Genomic DNA, 22649 nt, shown 5'->3' with positions numbered 1-22649 from the left:
TTAGAGGGAACAGTGGTTGCAGCCCTATTTTAAATACACCCCTTTGCACCCCTTCATGTGAGAAAAATGCTTGAAGTATATTTCTGTTGATATAATACATTTCTTAGTACATCTGAGCGACCAGGAGCAGAAAATTGTTCAACCATGAGACATAGGTGAAATGTAGTCTTTCATCACAATGGGTAAGATCAAGGAATATACCTGTGATGTGCAGCAAAAGGTTGTCTCAGCTCACATGAAGAGGATGGTGTGGCCTAAAAAATCTCTCAGGATCACAGCTGGAGAATTGCAGAAATTAGTTGCTTCTTGGAGCGAGTCTCCAAAACTACTATCTGACGTCACCTACCTCACCACAAGTTCTTTTGAAGGGTTTGCCAGATGCACAGAGAAGTATCCATATGGAAAAGTACCTTATGCCCATGGTTAACTATGGTGGTTTTCTACCAGAGGACCTGGACATTTTGTTAGAATACATGGCATCATGTCAACCTCGAAATTTGAAGGATCTGGAGAGATTCTGTATGAAAAGAACTGTCTCTGATCCCTTGCCATGTATTCACCAACCTCATCAGGCACTAAAAGAGCTGTTATCTTGACAAAGGGAAGTAGCACAGAAGGATGCACTAAAAGGGTGTCTGTGCCACACATTTAGCCAATTATTTATTTTTGGATAATTCTGTGTAGTGTTTTCAATTATTTGATATCCGTGAGAGCAGAGTATTTTTTTAAGAAACTATAAAGGGTTGAACAATAGACAGCCTTCTTTGTTCATATTTACAAAGCGTGCCAGTATTAGTGGAGGGCACTGTATACACTCCAGCACCTTATACTTTCCTGCAGACGCACATTATGTGTCCCCGCTGGACACCTCACGGCATCTGCTTCCACTCAACCCCCGCAGAAAAGCATATGGTGCTGGATTCACAATGGCAGCCCTGGCCGTTGTTTACCCTTTCTTGTTCTTTCAAAACCCTGGGTGCCAGGAAGAGGCTTCTAGACGCCATTGCGGCTTTTAGCCCGATGTTTGTCGAGCTCTGCGTCTGATAATGTGATCAAAATAATGGTATCTAAAGGAAGCCCTTTTTGGCCTGGAAAAAAAGCCTAAACAAAACACTGCAGACATGTTAAAACAAAAGGTACAAAAACAGCACAGTTCAAATGCTTTCATATTTTGTGAGGCTTTTGGGGCTGTAAACTGCCCCTTTTAAGTTGAGCTATTTTATTGCGATTTATCTGTTTAGTAAATAAACCCCACTGTCTGACATATGTACTTGAACAATGTGGATGGATGTAATGTTCTGTTAAAGCATTGCCACTTGTATATTTTTTTATGCAATTGTTGAATCTCATTTGAACTTGTGTTCTCTCTCTCTCTCTTTCTCTCTGTAGCTGTGGATGTGATTGTTTACTTAATTAATGACTGTGCAGTGCCACTTACATTGGACAGCGTCCTTTCGGCCACCACAGCTCATGAGTTACACAGGTTGATTCGTGGCATTCTGCAGCTACCAGATATTGCCCAGGAAGTTTTTGCGCTGTGGCTCATTTCGCCTTTCCTAGGTAAAACTAGAGGGAAATTACCTAATTGGAGTGTTTCTTGAAGATAAAGGGAATGGTTAACATTGTTGTTTTTCTTATTGCCACCTTTGTTATGTTACTATGTGGAATGTATTTAAGAAGTTTGTTTGTATATGAGGCATAATTCCAAATTTCTGTGTTGGGAGTTAAACAAACAACTGTTCTCATTGTTTGTTTATCTCTACAGTTTTTGATTGTACATTGCACATTATGTAAACTATTTAATAATTTGCCATATTTTTGGACCGAGTAATAAAGTAGTAGAATACTTTATCTAAATATTAATTTCCGTATAGACCATCTTTATTTCTAAAATTTATATTTCAGAGGTACAGCTAAAACCAAAGCATCAGCCTTACAAAGTTTGCCGCCAGTGGCATGATCTCTTGGCACGTTTCACAACCTGTTCATTGGATGAAATTCAACAGGGTAAGTAGTGTTTAATGGTCTGTATGTATTCAATTAGATCACTTGGATCATTGTGTAAAAACAAGGGAAAATCATCTGTTCTGGCCCACTCCCATATGCTACTGTGCCATGAGTCATCCAAAGCTTAATTTCATTTTTACAAAGATATACATCTGCCTAATATTGTGTAGGTCCCCTGTTGCCACCAAAACAGCCTTGACACATCGACTCCACTAGACCTCTGAAGGTGTGTTGTGGTATCTGGCACCTAGATGTTGGCAGCAAATCCTTTAGGTCCTGTAAATTGAAAGGTGGGGCCTCTATAGAAAATGTGATCCGTTGGACCAGGCCGCCTTCTTCCATTGCTCCGTGGTCCAGTTCTTATGCCCACATGCCCATTGTGGGTGCTTTTCGGCAGTGGACGGGGGTAAGTCACCCTGACTAGACTGCGGCTACTCTGCCCCATACGCAACAAACTGTGATGCTCTGTGTGACGGAACCCTCCATCACTGGGACCACTTGAGAGGTCCGAGAGCCAGCCTCCTCCCTGTTGACTATGAGCCCTGGGTTTGTAAAGACTTCTGTGTCTACCCCCAGCAGTATATTATGTCATCACTTGCTGAGGGGATCATCTCTGGCAGACAGCCAGGTTATGCAACCAGGGAGTGACCGCCATTGTTTTAGTTTACTATTGTATAAGTCTGTCAGTCGTGTCCACCACTACAGACATTCACCCCGGCCAAACCCTGGAACTGATTTTGGCCAGAAATAGATAGTGGAGGTTGGGACCCTGTTGTATTGTACATCCCTTTACTGGCCCTGATGTCTCTGGGAGGCAGATTAAGGGGGTGGTTTGTATCCCAGTATCTTGATGTATGTTAATGTGTGTTTTGCTGGCTATATCCAGCCATGTGTGTCCAAAATAAAGAAGTCTTTGTTTTGTTTGTACCCTACAGTGAGTTTCAGCTAGTGACTGCGAAACCGGGGAAACAGTCTGTTGTCCCAGGCTAAGGAAGCACAAGTTAGCGGAGGTAGTCGGTTGGACTATCCAGATCCCTGACACTCTGTGTGTTCTGACAGCTTTCTATCTGAACGAGCATTAACGTTTTCAGCAATTTGAGCTACAGTAGCTTGTCTGTTGGATTTGACCACATCAGTGGTTCACCACTTTTTGTTTCTTGTACCGCTATTCATAGGTACTGACCGCTGCAGACCGGGAACACCCCACAATCACAATCACAATTTGGCCCTTATCAAAGTCATATAGATCCTTACGCTTGCCCATTTTTTTTCCTGCTTCTAACACATAAACTTTGAGAACAAAATATTCAGTTGCTGCCTAAAATATCCTGCCCACTGACAGGTGCCATGGCAATACGCGTATACAACTTCCGGTGCCGGCACTTCCGCTGAGTGCCGGCACCGGGAGTTGTATACACGATGTGCATAGATGTCCCCCTCCGGCCCCGTAAGACACCCGGGAGTCTGCTCCGGTAAGTCGGGGGGGTGGGGGACAGAGTGGCAGCATATCTCGGGGGGGTGGGGGACAGAGTGGCAGCATATCTCGGGGGGGGGGACAGAGTGGCAGCATATCTCGGAGGGGGGGAGAGGACAGAGTGGCAGCATGTTTTTTGGTGCTTTTTTAAAGAAAAAAACTTTTTCTTTAAAAAAAGCACCAAACTTTTAGGGTGCGGCCTATATACGGGGCCGGCCTATATCCGAGCCAATACGGTATGTGTATATATAATATGTGTATATAATATAATATATATAATATATATAAATCTTTTGGATCAACAGCAACAAATTAACAGATATAGGAAAGGCTGAACTTGATGGATGCATGTCTTTTTTCAGCCAATGTAACTGATTATATATACCGTATTGGCTCGGATATAGGCCGCCCCCGTATATAGGCCGCACCCTAAAAGTTTGGTGCTTTTTTAAAGAAAAAGTTTTTTTTCTTTAAAAAAGCACCAAAAAAAACATGCTGCCACTCTGTCCCCCCCCCGAGATATGCTACCACTGTCCTCCCTCCCCGAGATATGCTACCACTGTCCTCCTCCCACCCCGAGATATGCTGCCACTGTCCTCCCACCCCGAGATATGCTACCACTGTCCTCCCCCCCCGATATGCTACCACTGTCGTCCCCCCCCCGATATGCTACCACTGTCCTCCTCCCCCCCGATATGCTACCACTGTCCTCCTCCCCCCCCGATATGCTACCACTGTCCTCCTCCTCCCCCCCCCGAGATATGCTGCCACTGTCCTCCTCTGCCCCCCCCCTCCTCGACTTACCGGAGCAGACTCCCGGGTGTCTTGCGGGGCCGGCGAGGGACATCTACGCAATACGCGTATGCAACTTCCGGTACCGGTACCGGAAGTTGCATACGCGTATTGCGTAGATGTCTCCCGCCGGCCCCGCAAGACACCCGGGAGTCTGCTCCGGTAAGTCGGGGTGGGCAGAGGTAAAACGCTTAGACAACCTCCCGTGCCGGCACCCCCCCCCCCCGTGGGAAGTGCTGGCAGGGGAGGCTGTCTGAGCGTATCAGACAGTAGGATACAGGTCCCCTGCACCGCTGCGGGGGATCTGTATCCTAACCCCGCTGCCTGCCCGGCGCCCGGGACTGCATGTCCCGGGCGTCGGGCGCTAGACCCCGAATATAGGCCGCACCCCCACTTTAAAAACTTAAAGTGGGGGAAAAAAGTGCGGCCTATATTCGAGCCAATACGGTATATAATATTTGCTAATACGGTATATATAATATACCGTATTTGCTCTATTATATGACAAGGTTTTTTCCAGAGCAAATATTATATATTCATCTTATAATCAGACCTCATCTTATAATCAGATCCAGATCCCCCGCAGCGCTGCTGTCTTATGCCCCCCCCCAACTTACCGGTGCTTCTGACCCCCTAGTGTGTAGACGTCTACGCGATTTGCGTAGACTACTTCCGCTGCAGCCGGAGGGAGGTGCGGTTACCAGCTTGGGTTGTCTGCATCCATCGTGCAGACCTTCCCCAACTGTCAGAGATCAGAGTTCCCCGCACCGCTGCAGGGAATTCTCTCTGACAGCCTGAGGGTGTATGCGCGATGGACGCAGACAGCCCCCACTGCTAACCGCACCTCCTTCCGGCTGCAGCAGAAGTTGCCTACTCGAATCACGTAGATGTCTACCTGCTGCCCCGACTACACACCAGGGAGTCAAAAGCACCGGTAAGTCTGGGGGGGTGTTAAATGGGGGGCATAAGGCATTTCTGTAGGCAGAGTGCTCTATGAAATGCCTTTTAACCCCCTTAATGTCACTCTTCCTCCAGAAATGCCTTTTAACCCTCTATACGCAACTTTGCCTCCTGAAATGCCTTATACCTCCCTATATGCCACTGTGCCCCATAATATGCCTTTTAACCCCCTAAATGCCAGAGTGGCATATAGGGGTATATGGCATTTCTGGAGGCAGAGTGGCACATAGGGGGTCAAAAGGCATATCATGGAGCACAGTGGCATATAGAGGGTTAAAAGGCATATCATGGGGCACAGTGGCATATAGGGGTATAAGGCATTTCTGGGGCAGATTTGCATAACTGGGGGGCAGGTTGGAAAATGAAAGGAAATAAAAACAATATTTTTCTCAATCATAGCTTTTATTAAAAAAAAATAAGTTTACATGAATTAACATTTACTGGTAAAGCTTTTTTCCTATAGGGTCGTCTTATATTCAGGCTTTTTCTTTTTTTTTCCCTAAATTAATATTCAGATTTTGGGGGGTCGTCTTATAATCGAGCAAATATGGTATACTGTGTGCACATGTAACAGTAATTTCCAAACAAACGCCTAATATTTGAGCAATTTCCTCTTGTTCTCGCTAAACAGTGAAATGGAGAGGCTTTAAAAATAAATTCTACAATATAGGTTGCAGCAGGCATGCAGTGCTGTGAAAAGTGTTTGCGCTTTTGTCACACCTAAATGTTTTTCCTGGCATATAGTGGCAGTACAGATGGGTTGGTGTTCTTCCTTAGGGACAAGGATCTGAAATACAAAGTTAAAACCCTCCCCCTTCCCTAACCCCTCCTCCTCCTTACCCATAAGAGCACATCGGAACAAACACAGCCAGTTCTTCCTTGTCCCTTGTCAGGGACGGACGTGTAGTTTGGTGGGGGGCACACGGGTTGTGTCCAGGGGGATCCCTCCTCCGATTGCTCCCCGGGTCGTGAGCAGAGTGAGGTAGGAACATCTGCATCGGCGGATGTTACGGAACAGAATGAGAGTTCTCTCTCTTCAAGCCGGCAAGGGAAGGAGCATAAGCACAGCGGTGGAACGCACACCCGGGAGTCGTTTCATTCCACCGAAGATATGATCGTGTTACAGAGCATGAGCGGATCTGATCTTCAGGGCACAAAATTTAAACGTTATTTCAGCTGTGCAGTCAAGTCCTGTGACACCAGTGGGGATTGTCAGTACTGGATATCCGTGGCGTCTGATCTCAGTAGCCAAGCAGGGTTGGGCTTGGTTAGCACTTGGATGGGAGGCCTTCCTGTCGGGAGAACCGGATATAGAAGTATCTAGTCAATTTAGGAAATTGAGCCTTTCTAATTGATTTTTGTTGTATCTGCTTAATCTCTCAGCGCAAAATATGGGTCTGTCATCAGTGGCCAGGAGAGCTTTTTGGCTGCGATCGTGTACGGCAAGCTCAGCATCTATGTTGGCCTTGTTTGATTTCACAAAGTGCAGACGATTTGCCTTTAAATGGCCAACACAAGCCACATTCTTGTAAAACATAATTTTTTTTAGAACTTTGACAGTCAAATCATCACTGGTATCGTTTTGTTTCTCAAGCCAGTTAGTGAACATGAAAGAGTTGCGAGGGACGCTGCCCAGTTCAGCCATCTTAAACCTGCAGACATGGGATATCTAAAACTTTGTCTCATGTTCCACCCTTCTAAAAGAATCAATCCCAAACGTCAGGAGTTTTCAGAGTGTTTACTCCAGGCTGTTCCTCCTGGTCGCGAACCGGCTGGATCCTTCAGTCCAGTTTAAGGATGGTCTAGGCCTGTATTCTATACAGGCATTTTAGAATGGAAATTTAGATCCTCACAGTCACCCAACTACTGAACAAGGAGATTACATGGTGACCATGGACCTGAAGGATGCTAATGTGCATGTGCCTATTGCAGTTGCATCCAGTAAATTCCTCAGGTTTGCTATTAGGAACAGGGCGAGAGTTCTCCATTCTCATTTTGGGTCTCTCAACTTTCAGAGAATTAGGTATTAGGGTCATCCCATACCTAGACAACTGGCTCATCAAAGCCATTTCAGCTTCGGCCTTTGTTCTCATGAAGACGGCATTGTTTCCCCATTGGCAGAGCTCATCAAGCACATGTCTAATGCAAGAGTGTGCTTCCCCAGGATAAGAAGGCCAGATGGAACAGGAGGTGCCCATATAAAACACCAGGCCTTTTCAACATTTTTATAAGGCGCAGAGTTTTTGTAGACAAGGCCAGGACAAATGTTTCAGTAACATCCCAAGAAACAAGAGCCTAGGCTAATTCTGATGGAATTGGTGGTCGGCTGCAATGGTTCATACAGACATGTCTTGATCATAAACAGAAAGAAATAAGGTTGGGCTTTTCAAAGTATGCAGTGCTTAGGGCTGATAGTGGACTCCAACTCCTTACGGCTCTTTATTCAAGATCAGAAAAGTAAGAAGGGTTGTGTCAGCTTTGCAACGAAATCCTATCTGGTCCTTCAGAAAAGCTATGAGCATCTTGGGCATTCTGATGACTTGTATCCCTCCAGTGAGCTGCTCCATCGCACATATAGGCCACTTCAATGGGACATCCTTAGGCATCACCTTCAGTGTCCAAGCCCAATTGAACTGGTGGAAGAGGACAGATCATCTCAGCGAGGGTCTTTGCTTTCATCAACGTCGGTGGATTCTGGACCTCAAGTAGTTCAGTCCTTGGTTAAAAGGGAAGGCTTTAAGAATCCAATCCGACTACGCTACCACAATATTGTATATCGACAGGGCGGCACCCGGATTCCAAAACTTCAGGTCTTCTCGGTTTTGTTGAGCCCATGGCATGACTTCTTCCAAGAAGATTTGTCAGCGATGCGTTTCAGGGGAAGGGACAATTGTATTGCAGACGACCTCAGCAGATCGAATTGATCCTTAGACAAAAGAATCTTCTCCATCCTTTTTTTTTTTTGTTTGGCCTTCCAGGAATCGACCTTGTGGCAACCAGAGACAACGGCAATCTTTTGGGTTTTAGCCTCTCTGTATTCATGGGTCAACCCTCTTGTGCTGGACAGTATGTCAGTGATATGAAGATTCAGGATGGCTTACATTTTTCCTCCGGTGGCGATGATCCCACGTGTCCTCCTTAAGATTCGAACGGACAAGGCCAGGGTCTTAACATCTATCCCATATTGGCCAATACAGACTTAGTTCTCAGAGCTAAACAATATGGCCTCAAGCGTTTTTGGGAGCTGGTGGAGAACAGAATTCCTTCAGATGGTCATTTTGACTGCCTAGCTTTGGATTATCCTTGGAGATAATGGACTCTCCCATGACATGGCTGATGTCCTCCTTATTATGAGGTTTCGGGCTTGGGGGAAATTCCTCTCCTGGTGATGCAGGGATTTTTATTTCTACTAGTTCCGTCCTCGTGTTTTTTGCAAGACGGATTCTCAGCAGGTCTTTGTCTCAACCTCAAAAGGGAAAGTATCGTCCCTCTGTCTTTTTCTCCTTTCGGATTTGGCCTTGTATGTTCTGATCGGACATGTCTTTAAGCGGCAACCATTCGGCTCTGTATTCTGTACCCTTCAAACCTCTGTGTTTGTCACTAAAGATGGCATTGCTGGTGGCTATTACTTCAGCAAGGCAATTGGGTAACTACTAGCTCTGTCCTCAGCTGCTGAATTCACCTTTTTTCCCATCAGGATCGGGTATTTCCGGAGGAGACAATGGCACAGATGGGATGTCCGAAGAGCTCTAAGGCATTTATACAGATCGCACCGCTGCTTTCCGCAATACGGATCAATTATTTGTGTTTTTTTGGTAGATCTTCAGATCAAGCAGGCCATCTCTAGGTGGCTTACCATTCGACTAGCTCACTCAAGCAGCAGGCAAGTCATCTCGTCCCATATTTCGGCTCGCTCCACAAGAGCTATGTCTGGGTCTAGGGTTGAAAAGTTGACCTCATCTCCTGAAGAAATATATGTAAGGCAGCTACCCGGTCTTCCTTCGATGCATTTGTCCAGCATTACTGACTAGACACCTCCTCCTCTGGCGTTTTTCTGGCGCAGGATGCGCCAGTCAGTGGCCTCTTAAGTATTCCCCTCCCATTGGTAATCATGTCTTGCTATATCCCATCTGTACTGCCACTATATGCCAGGAAAAACAGGAATTTTATACTCGCCGTAAATTCTTTTTTCCTTTAATGTAATGGCAGTACATGTTTCCCTCCCTCATTTTGTCTACCATTAAAGATATTTTGCAAGCATGTTTGTATTCTTGGTACTTACTGGCTGTGTTTGGTCCGGTGTGCTCTTATGGGTAAAGAGGAGGAGGAGTTGGGGAAGGGGGAGGGTTTTAACTTTGTATTTCAGATCCTTGTCCCTAAGGAAGAACAGCATCCCATCTGTACTGCCACTATATTAAGGAAAAAAGAATTTACGGTGAGTATAATATTCCTGTTTTTACATCAAACTAACTTACAAATTAAAAATAAAGGAAAAAAACCTATCCATCCCTACTTGGCTCTATATGGAAAAAGTAGCAGAGTGTGCAACATTTACAATCCCTTTTAAGAGTTGATTATTTTATGTGTAGCTAAGGGATTATGTGCTGTTTTATTTACATCCATTGATTTTTGTTGATTTTACACCCATGTTTATTTCTGACTTCAGATGAACCTTGCCTGCAATTCCGTAGAAACATTTTTTTTCCAAAAGCACGAGAACTTAAAGTAAGTCAAGACATTATACTATGAATTTTAGTTCAAACTGTGACCATGAACATACCACAGCAACACTGATGACGATAATATCTAAATTGTCTTCAGGCATCTATTAACCCCTTCGATCCCCTATAGACGTACCGGGACGTCCAAAAAACGCCTATTAAGAAACCCCGGTACGTCCAGCCTTTCTTGCAGCGTCGGGGACACATCCCTGCCACTGCACGGGAAACCAGGCTGTTTGACAGCCTGGACTCCCTACTGACAGCAGAAGCCGGCATTGCAGGCCTTCTGCTGTCCGATCTGCTGTAACAGCTTCCGGCATGAAATTAAATTTATTAATTTAAAAAATAATAGTAAAAAAATCATTAAAATAATAATATAAATACTAAAAAAAATAATAATGTGAGCTGTGATGTCATTGTGACATCACTGGCATGTTCAGGAGGTCCCTAAGAGGACCTCTAACCATTTTTGTGTAAAAAATAAAAATAAAATATAGAAAATATAAAAAATGATTAAAAAACCTTATATCCCATTGCCCTAGCATAACATCTAGCCAGTATAACCCTCCTGCCCCTGTTCACAACCCCCAAACCCGTTAAGCCATAGGCATAAAAATTATACAAAAAATGTACACCTTTATAGTATGCTCCCTGGTGCTGGTAACGTATGGAAAATCTATATAAATGAGGTATTTCTGAAATCGGGACACCTGAATTGATAAACTTGGAGGGGATTTTCCATCACTTTACCTAATTTTGTGAGGATTCAGAGGGAAAATGTAAAAAAAAAAACTTTTTTTTTCTAATTTTCTCTAGTTTTTACTAAATTTCTCATTCTAAATTTTTAGCTAATCATTCAACTATGGTATCAAAAGAAAGCTCTATCTCTCCTTGAAAAAAAAATATATTTTACATGGGTACACTATTCACAGGAAAAGAGAATAATCTCTGAACCGACAGAGCAAAAATGGCAAAATTGCTCTGGGCTTTGAGGTACCAAAAACCCCTGGGATTGAAGGGGTTAAATTGCATTTCTTGTTTGGTGATTTGTTATGACAACACAATGTGATAACACTGCCAAGCACTATCTGCCATTTTCTTTATGGAGTGGAGAGTGTAGCTGGTTCTCCAGTGCTTCTCTTTAGTATCTCCTTCATTTTTATGTTGTACACCAATCAACACCTGCCATTAGTTGCCAGTTCCTAGATTCACAAAGTGCACTTAGTGGGTCTGAAAAACAACCTACATATTTCCATTATTTGGTTTCAGCTGAATCTTCAGTAATACACGATGTCCCTAAATATCCCAAGCTAGCAACACATATAATGGTTCAGTAAATGTACTGAATACATTAAAAACATGTTACCGAACAAGACTTAAATATCAAAATTAATATTATTTAAATATGAAAAACATTTTGCCAATGATGTAGTCTTATTTTGATACCAAAGCATACATGAATCAATTTCAGTATGCAAATTATAATCAATTATAGCCGAAGTTTAAAAAATAATTTTCAAATACTATACTCTGCATTTGATACCTACATTTAATCTTTCATTTCTGGTAAGATTTCTAACGAGGAAATCTTAAGATTGCTGTACGAAGAAGCAAAGTACAATGTCTTGGAAGGACGGTATCCATGTGATGTGGAGGACTGTGAGATCCTTGGAGGTCTGGCCTGCCGGCTAGAACTTGGACCATATGATCAGGAGCAGCATACTCCCTCGATATTAAGGTATGAACTATTGGAGAAGTAACCAACAAAGTTGTATTTAAAGTCTGTTTTCTCCAACTTGCTGTAGAAACGCCTAAATATCACCTTTCACGTCATAGCTTACTCATTTCCTGTGTGATCCCAAAATTAAAGCCATTTTCATTAATGGTTTCTTATATTTGCACTATTGGCAGCACTGTGTTTTGCATTATTTGCTAGTTCTAATTACATTTTATAATGAGACTGAGATTTGTGGTACTTGCTTCTCAGGCCCAAACTGGACTCATTTCTTCCTCAATATATTTGTAAGAAGAGAAATGGGAGCTTGCTGACTGCTTTCAAAAACAGAGGTGGACGTCAGACAAGTTTCGAGCAAACGCTATTAAATTCATACAAAGAAGTTACAGAAAATAGTGCATGTTCAGAGGTTGAGGCCATGAAGACCCATTACAAGGAGTATTTGAAAAAGTGCCATAATCTTCCCTACTATGGGTGCGTATGCTTTTGGAGCACTACAGGAGGCGTCGTAGGGAGTGGTTTTATTTTTTAATAAAAAATATTTCTAGGTGACTTACTTTATGCAGTGTTGATGTGTGTGTCTGCAGGTGTGCATTCTTCCGTGGAGCAATTGATAAGCCTGCACAGGGTATATTAAACAGAAGTGGACGGAAGAATGTATCAGTGGCTGTTAACTTGGAAGGAGTGTCTATTATTGACCATAAAGAAAAGGTAAAGTGCTTGCTTGTATTATTTTACATGAATACCTAAGAATAGGTGGGCATGCCAGCTTTTGAGGTAGCAAAAGCTGAGCCAGGCTCCATGCTCAAAGAGTTTTTTGTGTGGCTAAACCTTAGTTCCTTGCACAAGTTGGTAAAAATGCTTGTTGAAGTGGAAGAGGAGTTTGAAGTTTCGTGCTGTTTAAGCAGGGAAAGTCACCCAAGATATTGCATGACCCGTAACAATAGCAGCTTCCAGATCATAGATACATGTAGTTTGACTGCAGATAAAAACCATTTGCTCCATCTAGTGTGTATTGTTTTTGTTTTTTACTGCTTTAAAGATTCAAGCCTAAGTCCTTGGTTTCTTCTTGGATTCAGAATAGTCGCATGCGTGTTTTCCTTTACTGTGTTTTTCTGCTACTTCTATTGGGAGGCTGTTCAACTTGCCTAGCACACTGAAGTAAAGGTCTGCAGATAAAGGATGTTTTGGTCAAAGCTAACCAATATATAGCGCTGTATTTTACACTCAAAGAGAAAAATATTTTCCCCATGGGACTTCCTTAAAGGGACACTACAGCTATCATATGTACATATCACATGGTCCCTTTAAATTTTCATGTAGGGCTGCAACTAACGATTATTTTCATAATCGATTAGTTGGCCGATTATTTTGTCGATTAATCGGATAAAAAAATGAATGTAAATTTTTCATTTAAAATAATTTAATAAACAAATGATGTTAAATACAAACAGCAGAATAAAAAAAACTTTGATAAAATGCATTTCTTGTCTTTATTTCCCAACCAGGCCCCCCAATTTATGCACATTTGAGCCCAGGCTTGCCACGCTGCCTCCCAGACATGCCACGCTGCCTCCCACATATGCCATGCTGCCTCCCACATATGCCACTCCACACTGCCTCCCAGACATGCCACGCTGCCTCCCACATTACCACTCCACGCTGCCTCCCACATATACCATTCCACATATACCACTCCACGCTGCCTCCCACATATGCCACTCCACGCTGCCTCCCACATATGCCACTCCACGCTGCCTCCCACATATACCACTCCACGCTGCCTCCCACATATGCCACTCCACGCTGCCTCCCACATATGCCACTCCACGCTGCCTCCCACATATACCACTCCTCCCCCACATATGCCACTGTGCCTGATACGCCTTATACCCCCTGATACACCACTCCATCCTCCCCAGACATGCCACGCTGCCCTCCCCACATATGCCACTCCACTCTACCCCCAGATATGCCACTGTGGCCCCAGATATGCCTTATACACCCTGATACACCACTCCGTCCTCCCCAGACATGCCACACTGCCCTCCCCACATATGCCTTATATAATGTATATGCCTTATACCCCCAGATATGTCACTCCGTCCTCCCCAGATATGCCTTATACCCCCCCCAGATATCTCATAGTCCCCTCATAGAGTCACAGACCCGTTCACAGCACACTGACACCATACTTTTATTAATAAGTACAGGGTTAATCTTCACTGCCCCCAGGATTTAGATTCCCTTTAGTCTGCCCCCTTTATCTCTAACTGCACCTTAAGTTAACTTTATTAAATTAACCCTCAGTCCTCATCATTAAATTAACCCTAAACACCCCATTAACCATAACTACCCCTAAATTAACTCTAAATACCCCATCAAAACAACTACCCTAAATTAACCCTAAACACCCCATTAACCATAACTGCCCCTAAATTAACCCTAAAGACCCTGTCAACCACAACAGCCCCTAAATTAACCCTAAACACACCATTAACCACAACTGCCTCAAATTAACCCCAAACACCCCATTAACCACAGCTGCTCCTAAATTAACCCTAAACACCCCATTAACCATAGCTGCCCCTAAATTAACCCTAAACACCCTATTAACCATAACTGTCCCTAAACACCCCATTAACCATAACTGCACCTAAATTAACCCTAAACACCCCATTAACCATAACTGCCCCTAAATTAACCCCCACCTCCCCTAACTTTCAGTAGCCCAAATATTAATTTTATACTTACAGTTAGATGAGTGTCACAGCCATGTGGTTCTGGCCTTCTGGGAGAAGGAAGGGGGCGGGCCAGTTGTCACAGTGATTACAGGGAGGGACTGGTAAGTAGGAGCTACTGCTGTGAGTCACTCAAACGGATTATATAATGAGGGGTATTTTTCAGAGCGTTTGCTCTGAAAAAACCCTCATTTTATAATCGATAATAATCGATTCAACTTATCGATTAGTTGTTGCAGCCCTATTTTCATGTAATCTGTTTTGCAAATGCATAAGGAGATTTTGCAGAGCCCCTTTCCCCAGCCACATCTCCCTGCACATGAGATATTTCCCTTAAGTTGGAGCCAGTGCTGGCTTGGTGTATGCCGTGGGCTGGAGTGTGTTCAGAACACCCTTGTGTATGTGTGGAAAGTGGTGCCATTCATTTTAATGGGAGAACTTTCCTCTCACTCATTGGCTGCTTCAAGCAGCCAGTCAATGGCTAGAATAGTCAGATCATTTTGTTTATAGTGGGTGTATCGGGGACATTTAACTCCCCCTTTAAGTTCTTAGTGGCACGTCTACCATGTAAAATGATTCCAAATACATTTGACAGGGCAGCAGAGAATAAGAAAAATCTGACAGTGTCCTGTGTTACATTATAACTATACTAATATTTTAAAGGTATAATAGATTTATAGGTGTTTGCACTTGCTTAGATGACATCCTCCAACTAGGTTGGTCACTTAATATTGTTTATGTATGGATTAAAAACACATCATGTATGTGATAAAGAAATTGTCACTGGTATATTTTATATATTCTTTACGTGTCTGATCTGCTAACCAGCAGAGGAAAGGTTAACGGTCTCCACTAATGGCAGTTTGACAATCAAGGCTACTAGGCATGTGTGTGTTATATACTAAGGCTGTCTAAATGGATAGTTCCATATAGGGCTGCAACTAACGATTATTTTAATAATCGATTAGTTGGCCGATTATTTTTTCGATTAATCGGATAAAAAAATGAAATTTTTTTTAAATTTAAAATAATGTAATAAAAAACGTACAATTTACACTTTCATCTCTTTATTGCAATGGCCTCTCTCTATTCACCTTCTTATTTTACTGACATAATAATAAAAGCTACAAGAACCCAAACACAGTGTTTCTCAAACTAGGTTTTAATACAAAGTTATTAGTAAATATTAATTCATATGTTAACTATTTTTCATATTTAATAAAAACTGAGAAAAAAAGCGTTTAAATTTTTTTTATTTACCAAACTGCCCCCGGTTATGCACATCTGACCCCCAGCTTGCCACTCTGCCCCCATACATGCCTTATACCTCTTATATGCCAGACTCCACTGTGCCCCCTGATATGCCACTGTGCCCCCTGATATGCCACTGTGCCCCCTGATATGCCACTGTGCCCCTGATATGCCTTATACTCCTTATATGCCAGTGATATGCAACTGAGCCCCCTGATATACCTTTTACCCCCAGATGTTTTATGACCCCCTGATATGCCTAATATCGATATGCCTTATACCCCCTATATGCCCTGAAATTCATAATGCCCCCCATACACCACTATAACTCACCCATACACCACTCTGGCTCCTCCCCTCCCATACACCACTCTGGCTCCTCCCCCCATACTCCACTCTGGCTCCTCCCCCTCCCATACTCTACTCTGCCTCCTCCCCCCTCCCATACTCCACTCTGCCTCCTGTCAGCAACGGATCTTCACTAGACAAGGACTTTCACTGCAGCTTCATAGAAGCCACAGTGTAAGTGAAGTGCAGTAACGGAGGCTGTCTGTGCGATGCAGGCACTCACAGGCTGACAGAGAATCATCCTCTCTGTCAGCTGGTGGGGGTCTGCATCGCACAGACTGCCTCCGTTACTGTCAGTAACGGAGCCGGGTAGAGAGGCAGAGTGGCGTATGGGAGGGGGGAGGAGTCAGAAGGGTGTATGGGATTATTATCGATTTTATCGATTAGTTGTTTCAGGCCTAGTTCCATATAGGATGTGAGCAGTGAAACCCATCCTCTTGATCCGTGGACTGAATTGCAGATATCCTGCTTCCATATAAAAGTAGGCTCCTTTCTTATTAAATAAGCAGGGAAACATTTTGGACTTTTCTGCCAACTTTAGTTGTCATAGCTATATTTTTGTAGAGGATACTTTAGATGGCACTTGATGAAGCAAAGTTCAAATAACTTACAATGTTTTCTTTATAAAAAGCTAATATGTTAATTCCCCAAACTGTCCAAAAACAATGTTAACAGATCAATCCCAAAATATGTGATATTGTCCCTTTTTCAGTGACAACTTCAATATAAACTACTTTGGGATTGATTAAATTTGGATATGACATCTGGAGTATAGCGCAAAAATGGTCAGCAGCGCGTCATGGCATTAATCAAGCTTCAAAAGCGATTTATAATCTCTTTCTTCCCTTAAGTGGTGTTGCTGTAATGCATCGATGTAGAGGCATCCGGGGCGTCTGCCATACATTGTATGGAGGCAGGCGCCTGTTTTAAAAGGATTTCAGGAGGCGATCAACAATCGTTGAAATTAGGACTGCAACAATTAATCGATTAAAATTGTTGCCAACAAATTTAATTATCGATAAATTGAATCGATTATAAAATGAGGGTTTTTTCAGAGCAAATGCTCTGAAAAATACCCCTCGTTTTATAATCCGGTGTGACTCACAGCAATTCCTACTTACCAGTCCCTCCCTGCAGTAACTCTGACAACTGGCCCTGCCCCTTCCTTTCTCCCAGTCCCATATTGCTAAAACACTCATCTAACAGTAAGTATAAAATTAATATTTGGGCTGCTGAAAGTTAGGGGTTAATTTAGGGGCAGTTATGGTTAATGGGGTGTTTAGGGTTAATTTAGGGCAGTTATGGTTGATGGGGTCTTTAGGGTTAATTTAGGGACAGTTATGGTTGATGGGGTCTTTAGGGTTAAATTAGCTGCAGCTATGGTTAATGAGGTGTTTAGGGTTAATTTAGGGGCAGCTGTGGTTAATGGGGTGTTTAGGGTTAATTTAATGATGAGGACTGAGGGTTAATTTCATTAATTTAATAAAGTTAACTCAGGTGCAGTTAGAGATAAAGGGGGGCAACTAAGGGGAATCTAAATCCTCCGTTATAAGCAAAGGTTGTCTGCGCACATCGCACAGACCTTCAACGGCTGCCAGAGAGGAGGATCCAGGTCCCATGCAGCGCTGCAGGGGATCTGGATCTTAGTCTTGTAGTCAGACCTCTGATTACAGAGGTCTGATTAGAAGACAACCTCGAATATAAGACGATGGTTATTTTTCAGAGCATTTGCTCTGGGGAAAAAACCTCGCCTTATAATCAAGCAAATACTGTATATAAAGAAAAGCTCTTTTATGGTGAGTTAAGCCCAGTGCATTTTAAAACAGAATGTTCTTTACACAGCATGTCTTGATAAGCTTGAAGTATTCAGAGCTTTCTTGGGATCACACCTATCCTGATGAAGAGGAGCATATACTTTGGTTGGAATTTGATGGTGAAAATGAAGGTGCACCTGTCAACAAGCTGTTGAAAATATATTCCAAGCAGGTAAATAGTACTGGTTACAGAAAATGTTTAAAATGTGAATACTAAAATGTCTTGGTGCCATAATACACCAAGGTTATTTTTGAGTGCATGTACAAATGTGAATGATTTGACCTGGGACCCATGTATATCTAAAGATTAAGCAAACACACCCCCTAAAAAAACATTATCCATAATTTAAGGTAAAAACTCCTAGTTAATCCAATCATGTTTTGTAGATTGGGCTACCAAATAAACATACCATATGGCAGGAGCTCATGTTAAAATGAGCAAAGTGTATGTATTAGAACAAATGTAATGAGTAGAATTTGTTAACAGATGATTGTTTCTGGCAATACAGAGGAAAAAGGTGCAAGTTACTGATACCTTAAATAAATTGGGTAACTTTCCAATCCAGAAACCAGAGCCATCACTTTCAAATGCTGTTATTTTAAGTCATTTTACTGACATATTATGACGAAGGACCAAAAACTATCCCTAAACTATTAAGTGATTAATGGCACAAAATGTATTTTACTTGGTCTGTTAGGAGATATTTACTTGGTAGCATCAAACATTTTACGAAGGAATGACCCCACCTCCCAACAGATTACATCGCTCTTTATATGTAGAAGATTTTTAACCATATTACGGATATTATTGTGAGACAATTAAACGTGTGTGTATTTCTGTGTTTCAGGCAGAACTCATGAGTGGCCTTATTGAGTACTGCATAGAGCTCAACCAGACACTAGAGTCTGAATCTGATCCTGTTAATCCCCAGCTCTCCGAGAAACGTTCCAAGCTGCGCAGACAGGATAGCGTCTTGTGTAACCGCATGAAAAATCTTGCTACAATTGACTATGTAGAAGATGGTAAGTGTGGTAAATGGTATGTGTCCTGTCCTACTGAAAACTGACGCCTCCAGAAAAATGTGTACAGCAAAAAGAATGCTTGCTTATAACATGTAAGGTTTATGTGTAACACAAGAGGCATTTCTGTGTCTTTTATATCTAGGGTAACGTATGAGCAGTCCCAGTATCTCATTGGAGATTGAAGAATTCACACTCTGTAAAAGTAATTTCTTAACCCTTCCCTTTAAGGTACAGAAATCAAACGAGTGAAACCTAAACGAGCTGCATCATTTTTCACCCGACAACCAACACATAGCTACTCCTCGGTACAACCTTCTGAAACAGTAGGACAGAGATGATGGTGGTCAAGAATGCATTGTGTGACCAAAGAGACTGACTTAGCACTGGACCTTTAAAATCATGATACTGACCAAGTAAAAATAATAACAAAATAGCATTTCATAGCGTTTCATTTTGATTGCATGACAGTTTTTTTTTGTTTTTTGTTTTTTTTTTTGCAAGGCTCATTGGTGTTATTAATGAGAGCTAAAGCTTATCATATGATCTTAAGGTGCCAGTCAAATGTGATGACGGCCTGCACATTTCAAAATCTTGTTAGAAAATTGTTTATAGATGGATTTTCATTACTTCTTTATCTCTCCAAGTGCACGTTGTGGAGTAATTTTGATGCATATTTATGTTCTGTTGTACCTGTGTAGTACTGTTTATTGGCAAAAAATATTTGCTGCATAATTCAGTCAAACCAAAAAATCTGCCTGAATGACTTTTGGTGTGCCATGCCTTGAACTTCGTAAATATAGTTCTAGTTTTTAATGACAGGTGTCGGTTATATCAGCAACTGTTGAAAATCAGATCTTTTGGGGGTGCACAAATGAGAATGCTTTTCAGTTTTGGCTTGATATCTGAGTCTGTATTTGTATACTGATCTTGTTCTACCAAGGTGCTTTACAGCTAAATGTTTCACGCAGTAATTGTATTTTATTGTACCACCTAACTCCAATTTAACATTTACATTAACTGTTAGATGTTTGAACACAGATTTCATCTAAAGTGTGTCATGATATAATTTATTTACATTTCTGTTTTGTTTATATTTGGCCCAGAAGAAAATCTTTTTTTGTATCAGGAAAACTAAAGTTTTTTTTATGATGACTATATCCCTTTAACCAGGGATGCTTATGGAAAACTGGTACTGTATGTTCTGCCTTCTATAACAATCTTCTTAAAATCCCTGTTTAAAGAGCCATTTGACCACTATAATTTTGAAATAATGCACATAATTAAGATACACTCAACATTCTAGATTGATTTTTATCGTAAACTGCAGGTATTTTTGATTTGTACTTTCTTACATGAATGTGTTGACACTTCTCAATGAGACTCCTCATTGTTAAATTTGAATCAAAATCTGCCTTTATATGCATAAAGTTTTTTATGATGAATGTCATTTGTACGAATAACATTTGCAAACAAAGACTGTTTACAGCAACCTATAGTCTCATAGTGTAATTTATTGTGTGTGGGTGAGATTAAGTAAACTGGGGCCAGCATGAAATTCAAAAAAGAGAATATGCCCGGTAAATGTATAAAATAAGTGTTACAAGCTTTGGATAATTTATATACCTGTAAAATTATGAATAAATGTTATTTAAAAAAAAAAATACCAAAAAAAAATGCCTTTCATAATTTGCTTTCCATATCATTTGCATGGGTACACTAAATGAAAAAGGGGGAAATAACGGTTGAAGAAATATAGCAACAACTAAGTTTCTCAGGTCCTATAGCATTAATAACAAGTATGGGCTGCAATTACCTTATTATTTATATATATTTTCTGTGGTTGACTGATTTAACCCCTTCCGGACCGGGACGTACCAAGTACGTCATTCCCAAAAACCACCCCCACATCACCACAATCGTGGTGATCGTGGGGGCGCTGCTGCTGTTGTCTGCCCAGGAGCCGGTTCAAAAACATAAACTGGGGGGGCTTCCAAAATATCCCAAGTGGGATATGGGCCCAGCAAACCAATTTCTAAAAAATTTGCGCATGTTCCAGTTTTGGCCTCATAGCTTCCTCAAAAAATGCATGAACCATGCATGTGAGGCCTATTTGGAATCAGGGGATGTTGGTGAACAAAATGTGGTGTTTCTTCCACTGTTGCACTTAGGGTGTGCAAGAAATAAATTGCAACATTGAAATGTATGCGTTAAAAACGCAATAAAATACATTTTCCGTGAACCTTGGCAGACATCAATGAAGAAATGGCTGCCTGAAAACTGTCAAAATTACCCTAGTTGAACACCTTGACTTGTCTACTGTTCATAAATATACACTTTTATGGGGTAATTTACAGTGGGGGCTTCCAAAATGTCCCCAATGGAATATGGGCCCAGTAAACCAATTTCTGAAAATTCCAAATTTGAAAACTAAAATGCGCATGTTCCAGTTTAGCCTTCATTGCTTCCTCAAAAAATGCATGAACCATGCATGTGAGGCCTTGTGGGAACCGGGCTATGTTGGTGAACACAATTTGTTGTTTTTTTTTTCTGCAGTTGCACATATTCTATACAAAATATAATATGAAATCTAAAGCAACATTGCAACATATGCAAAAAAAAACCCAAAAATCTAAAAATAACTCAAAATTTGGCAGCAATTGGCGATAAAATCCCTGTTTGAAAAGTGTCAAAATGACACCTTGACTTATCTACTGTTCATAAACATATAATTTTGGGGGGATAATCAGTATCTGTGACAACTATTGCAGTTATTAGGCTACCATGCCAAATTTGAAAAAAATTACATTTTAAAAACGTGATGCATGCCTTGTAATATTTGCCCTATGCTGGTCAAAATAGATGAAAATCCTGGCCATATTGGGTGGTTTCAAAATCAGGACAAGTTAATGAATATATTTGGGATCATTTTTTCCCATTGGTTCAATGCGTGTACAATTTGTACGTATACAAAACTGTAAAAAAAAAGTGTTTTTTCATTTTTTCCCCACTTTTTCCAGTTTATTTCAAACGAAGCAATGTACTACCCAGCTTAATATGGTTTCAAATAAAAACCCTACTTGTGCTGAAAAAAAACGATATGATTTGTGTGGGTGCACTAATTGATAAGAGAGAAATTACAGTTGAAGAAAGACATAGCAAAAACACAAACGGTTCTGGTCCTTTAGCGACATGTTAGTATCAAAATCCTGGTCCTGAAGGGGTTAAACACTCAAATTAAGTATCAAAATTAGGCAGAAAGAAGCAAAGACAGTCCTAAGAGCTGCCAAATCACATAGTTACATAGGCTGAAAAAAGACATGCGTCCATCAAGTTCAGCCTTTCCTATATCTGTTAATTTGTTGCTGTTGATCCAAAAGAAGGCAAAAATTCCTTCTTGACCCCAAAATGGCAGTCAGATTTCTCCTTGGATCAATAAGCTGTTTCCCCATAATTAAAGATTATATCCCCGAATATTATGTTTTTCCAGGTATCCATCCAGTCGCAGTTTAAACGTCTGTACAGACTCTGATAAAACTACCTCTGCAGGCAGAGAATTCCACATCCTTATTGTCCTTACTGTAAAAAACCCTTTCCTCTGCTTTAGTCTAAACGCATGACCACGTGTCCTATGCATAGTCCTGTTTATGAACAGATTTCCACACAATGGTTTGTATTGGCCTCGAATATATTTATATAATGCTATCATATCCCCTCTGAGGCGACGTTTCTCTAAACTAAACAGATTTAAATTAGTTAACCTTTCTTCGTAACTATACTGCTCCA

The 22649-nt window shown here is 41.5% G+C and overlaps 1 protein-coding gene across 1 annotated transcript in view; it reads left to right on the top strand.

Moving 5' to 3' along the window:
* The window catches only part of FRMD8 (FERM domain containing 8), a 33209-nt gene extending 13514 nt beyond the window's left edge, over positions 1 to 19695 (top strand). The window contains exons 3-11 of the mRNA XM_053449032.1: positions 1390 to 1560; positions 1906 to 2007; positions 9900 to 9958; positions 11526 to 11692; positions 11942 to 12163; positions 12277 to 12400; positions 17872 to 18015; positions 18692 to 18866; positions 19095 to 19695. Of these exons, the coding sequence (XP_053305007.1) occupies positions 1390 to 1560; positions 1906 to 2007; positions 9900 to 9958; positions 11526 to 11692; positions 11942 to 12163; positions 12277 to 12400; positions 17872 to 18015; positions 18692 to 18866; positions 19095 to 19204 (1274 nt within the window). The 3' untranslated portion in view covers positions 19205 to 19695. The remainder of the gene's footprint in view (positions 1 to 1389; positions 1561 to 1905; positions 2008 to 9899; positions 9959 to 11525; positions 11693 to 11941; positions 12164 to 12276; positions 12401 to 17871; positions 18016 to 18691; positions 18867 to 19094) is intronic.
* Positions 19696 to 22649: the final 2954 nt, after the last annotated feature.

This window comes from Spea bombifrons, chromosome 10, assembly GCF_027358695.1.
Source record: "Spea bombifrons isolate aSpeBom1 chromosome 10, aSpeBom1.2.pri, whole genome shotgun sequence".
In the NCBI taxonomy this organism is placed as follows: domain Eukaryota; kingdom Metazoa; phylum Chordata; class Amphibia; order Anura; family Pelobatidae; genus Spea; species Spea bombifrons.
Note: the sequence above shows the minus strand (reverse complement) of the source record. Positions and strands in the feature narration are given on the sequence as shown.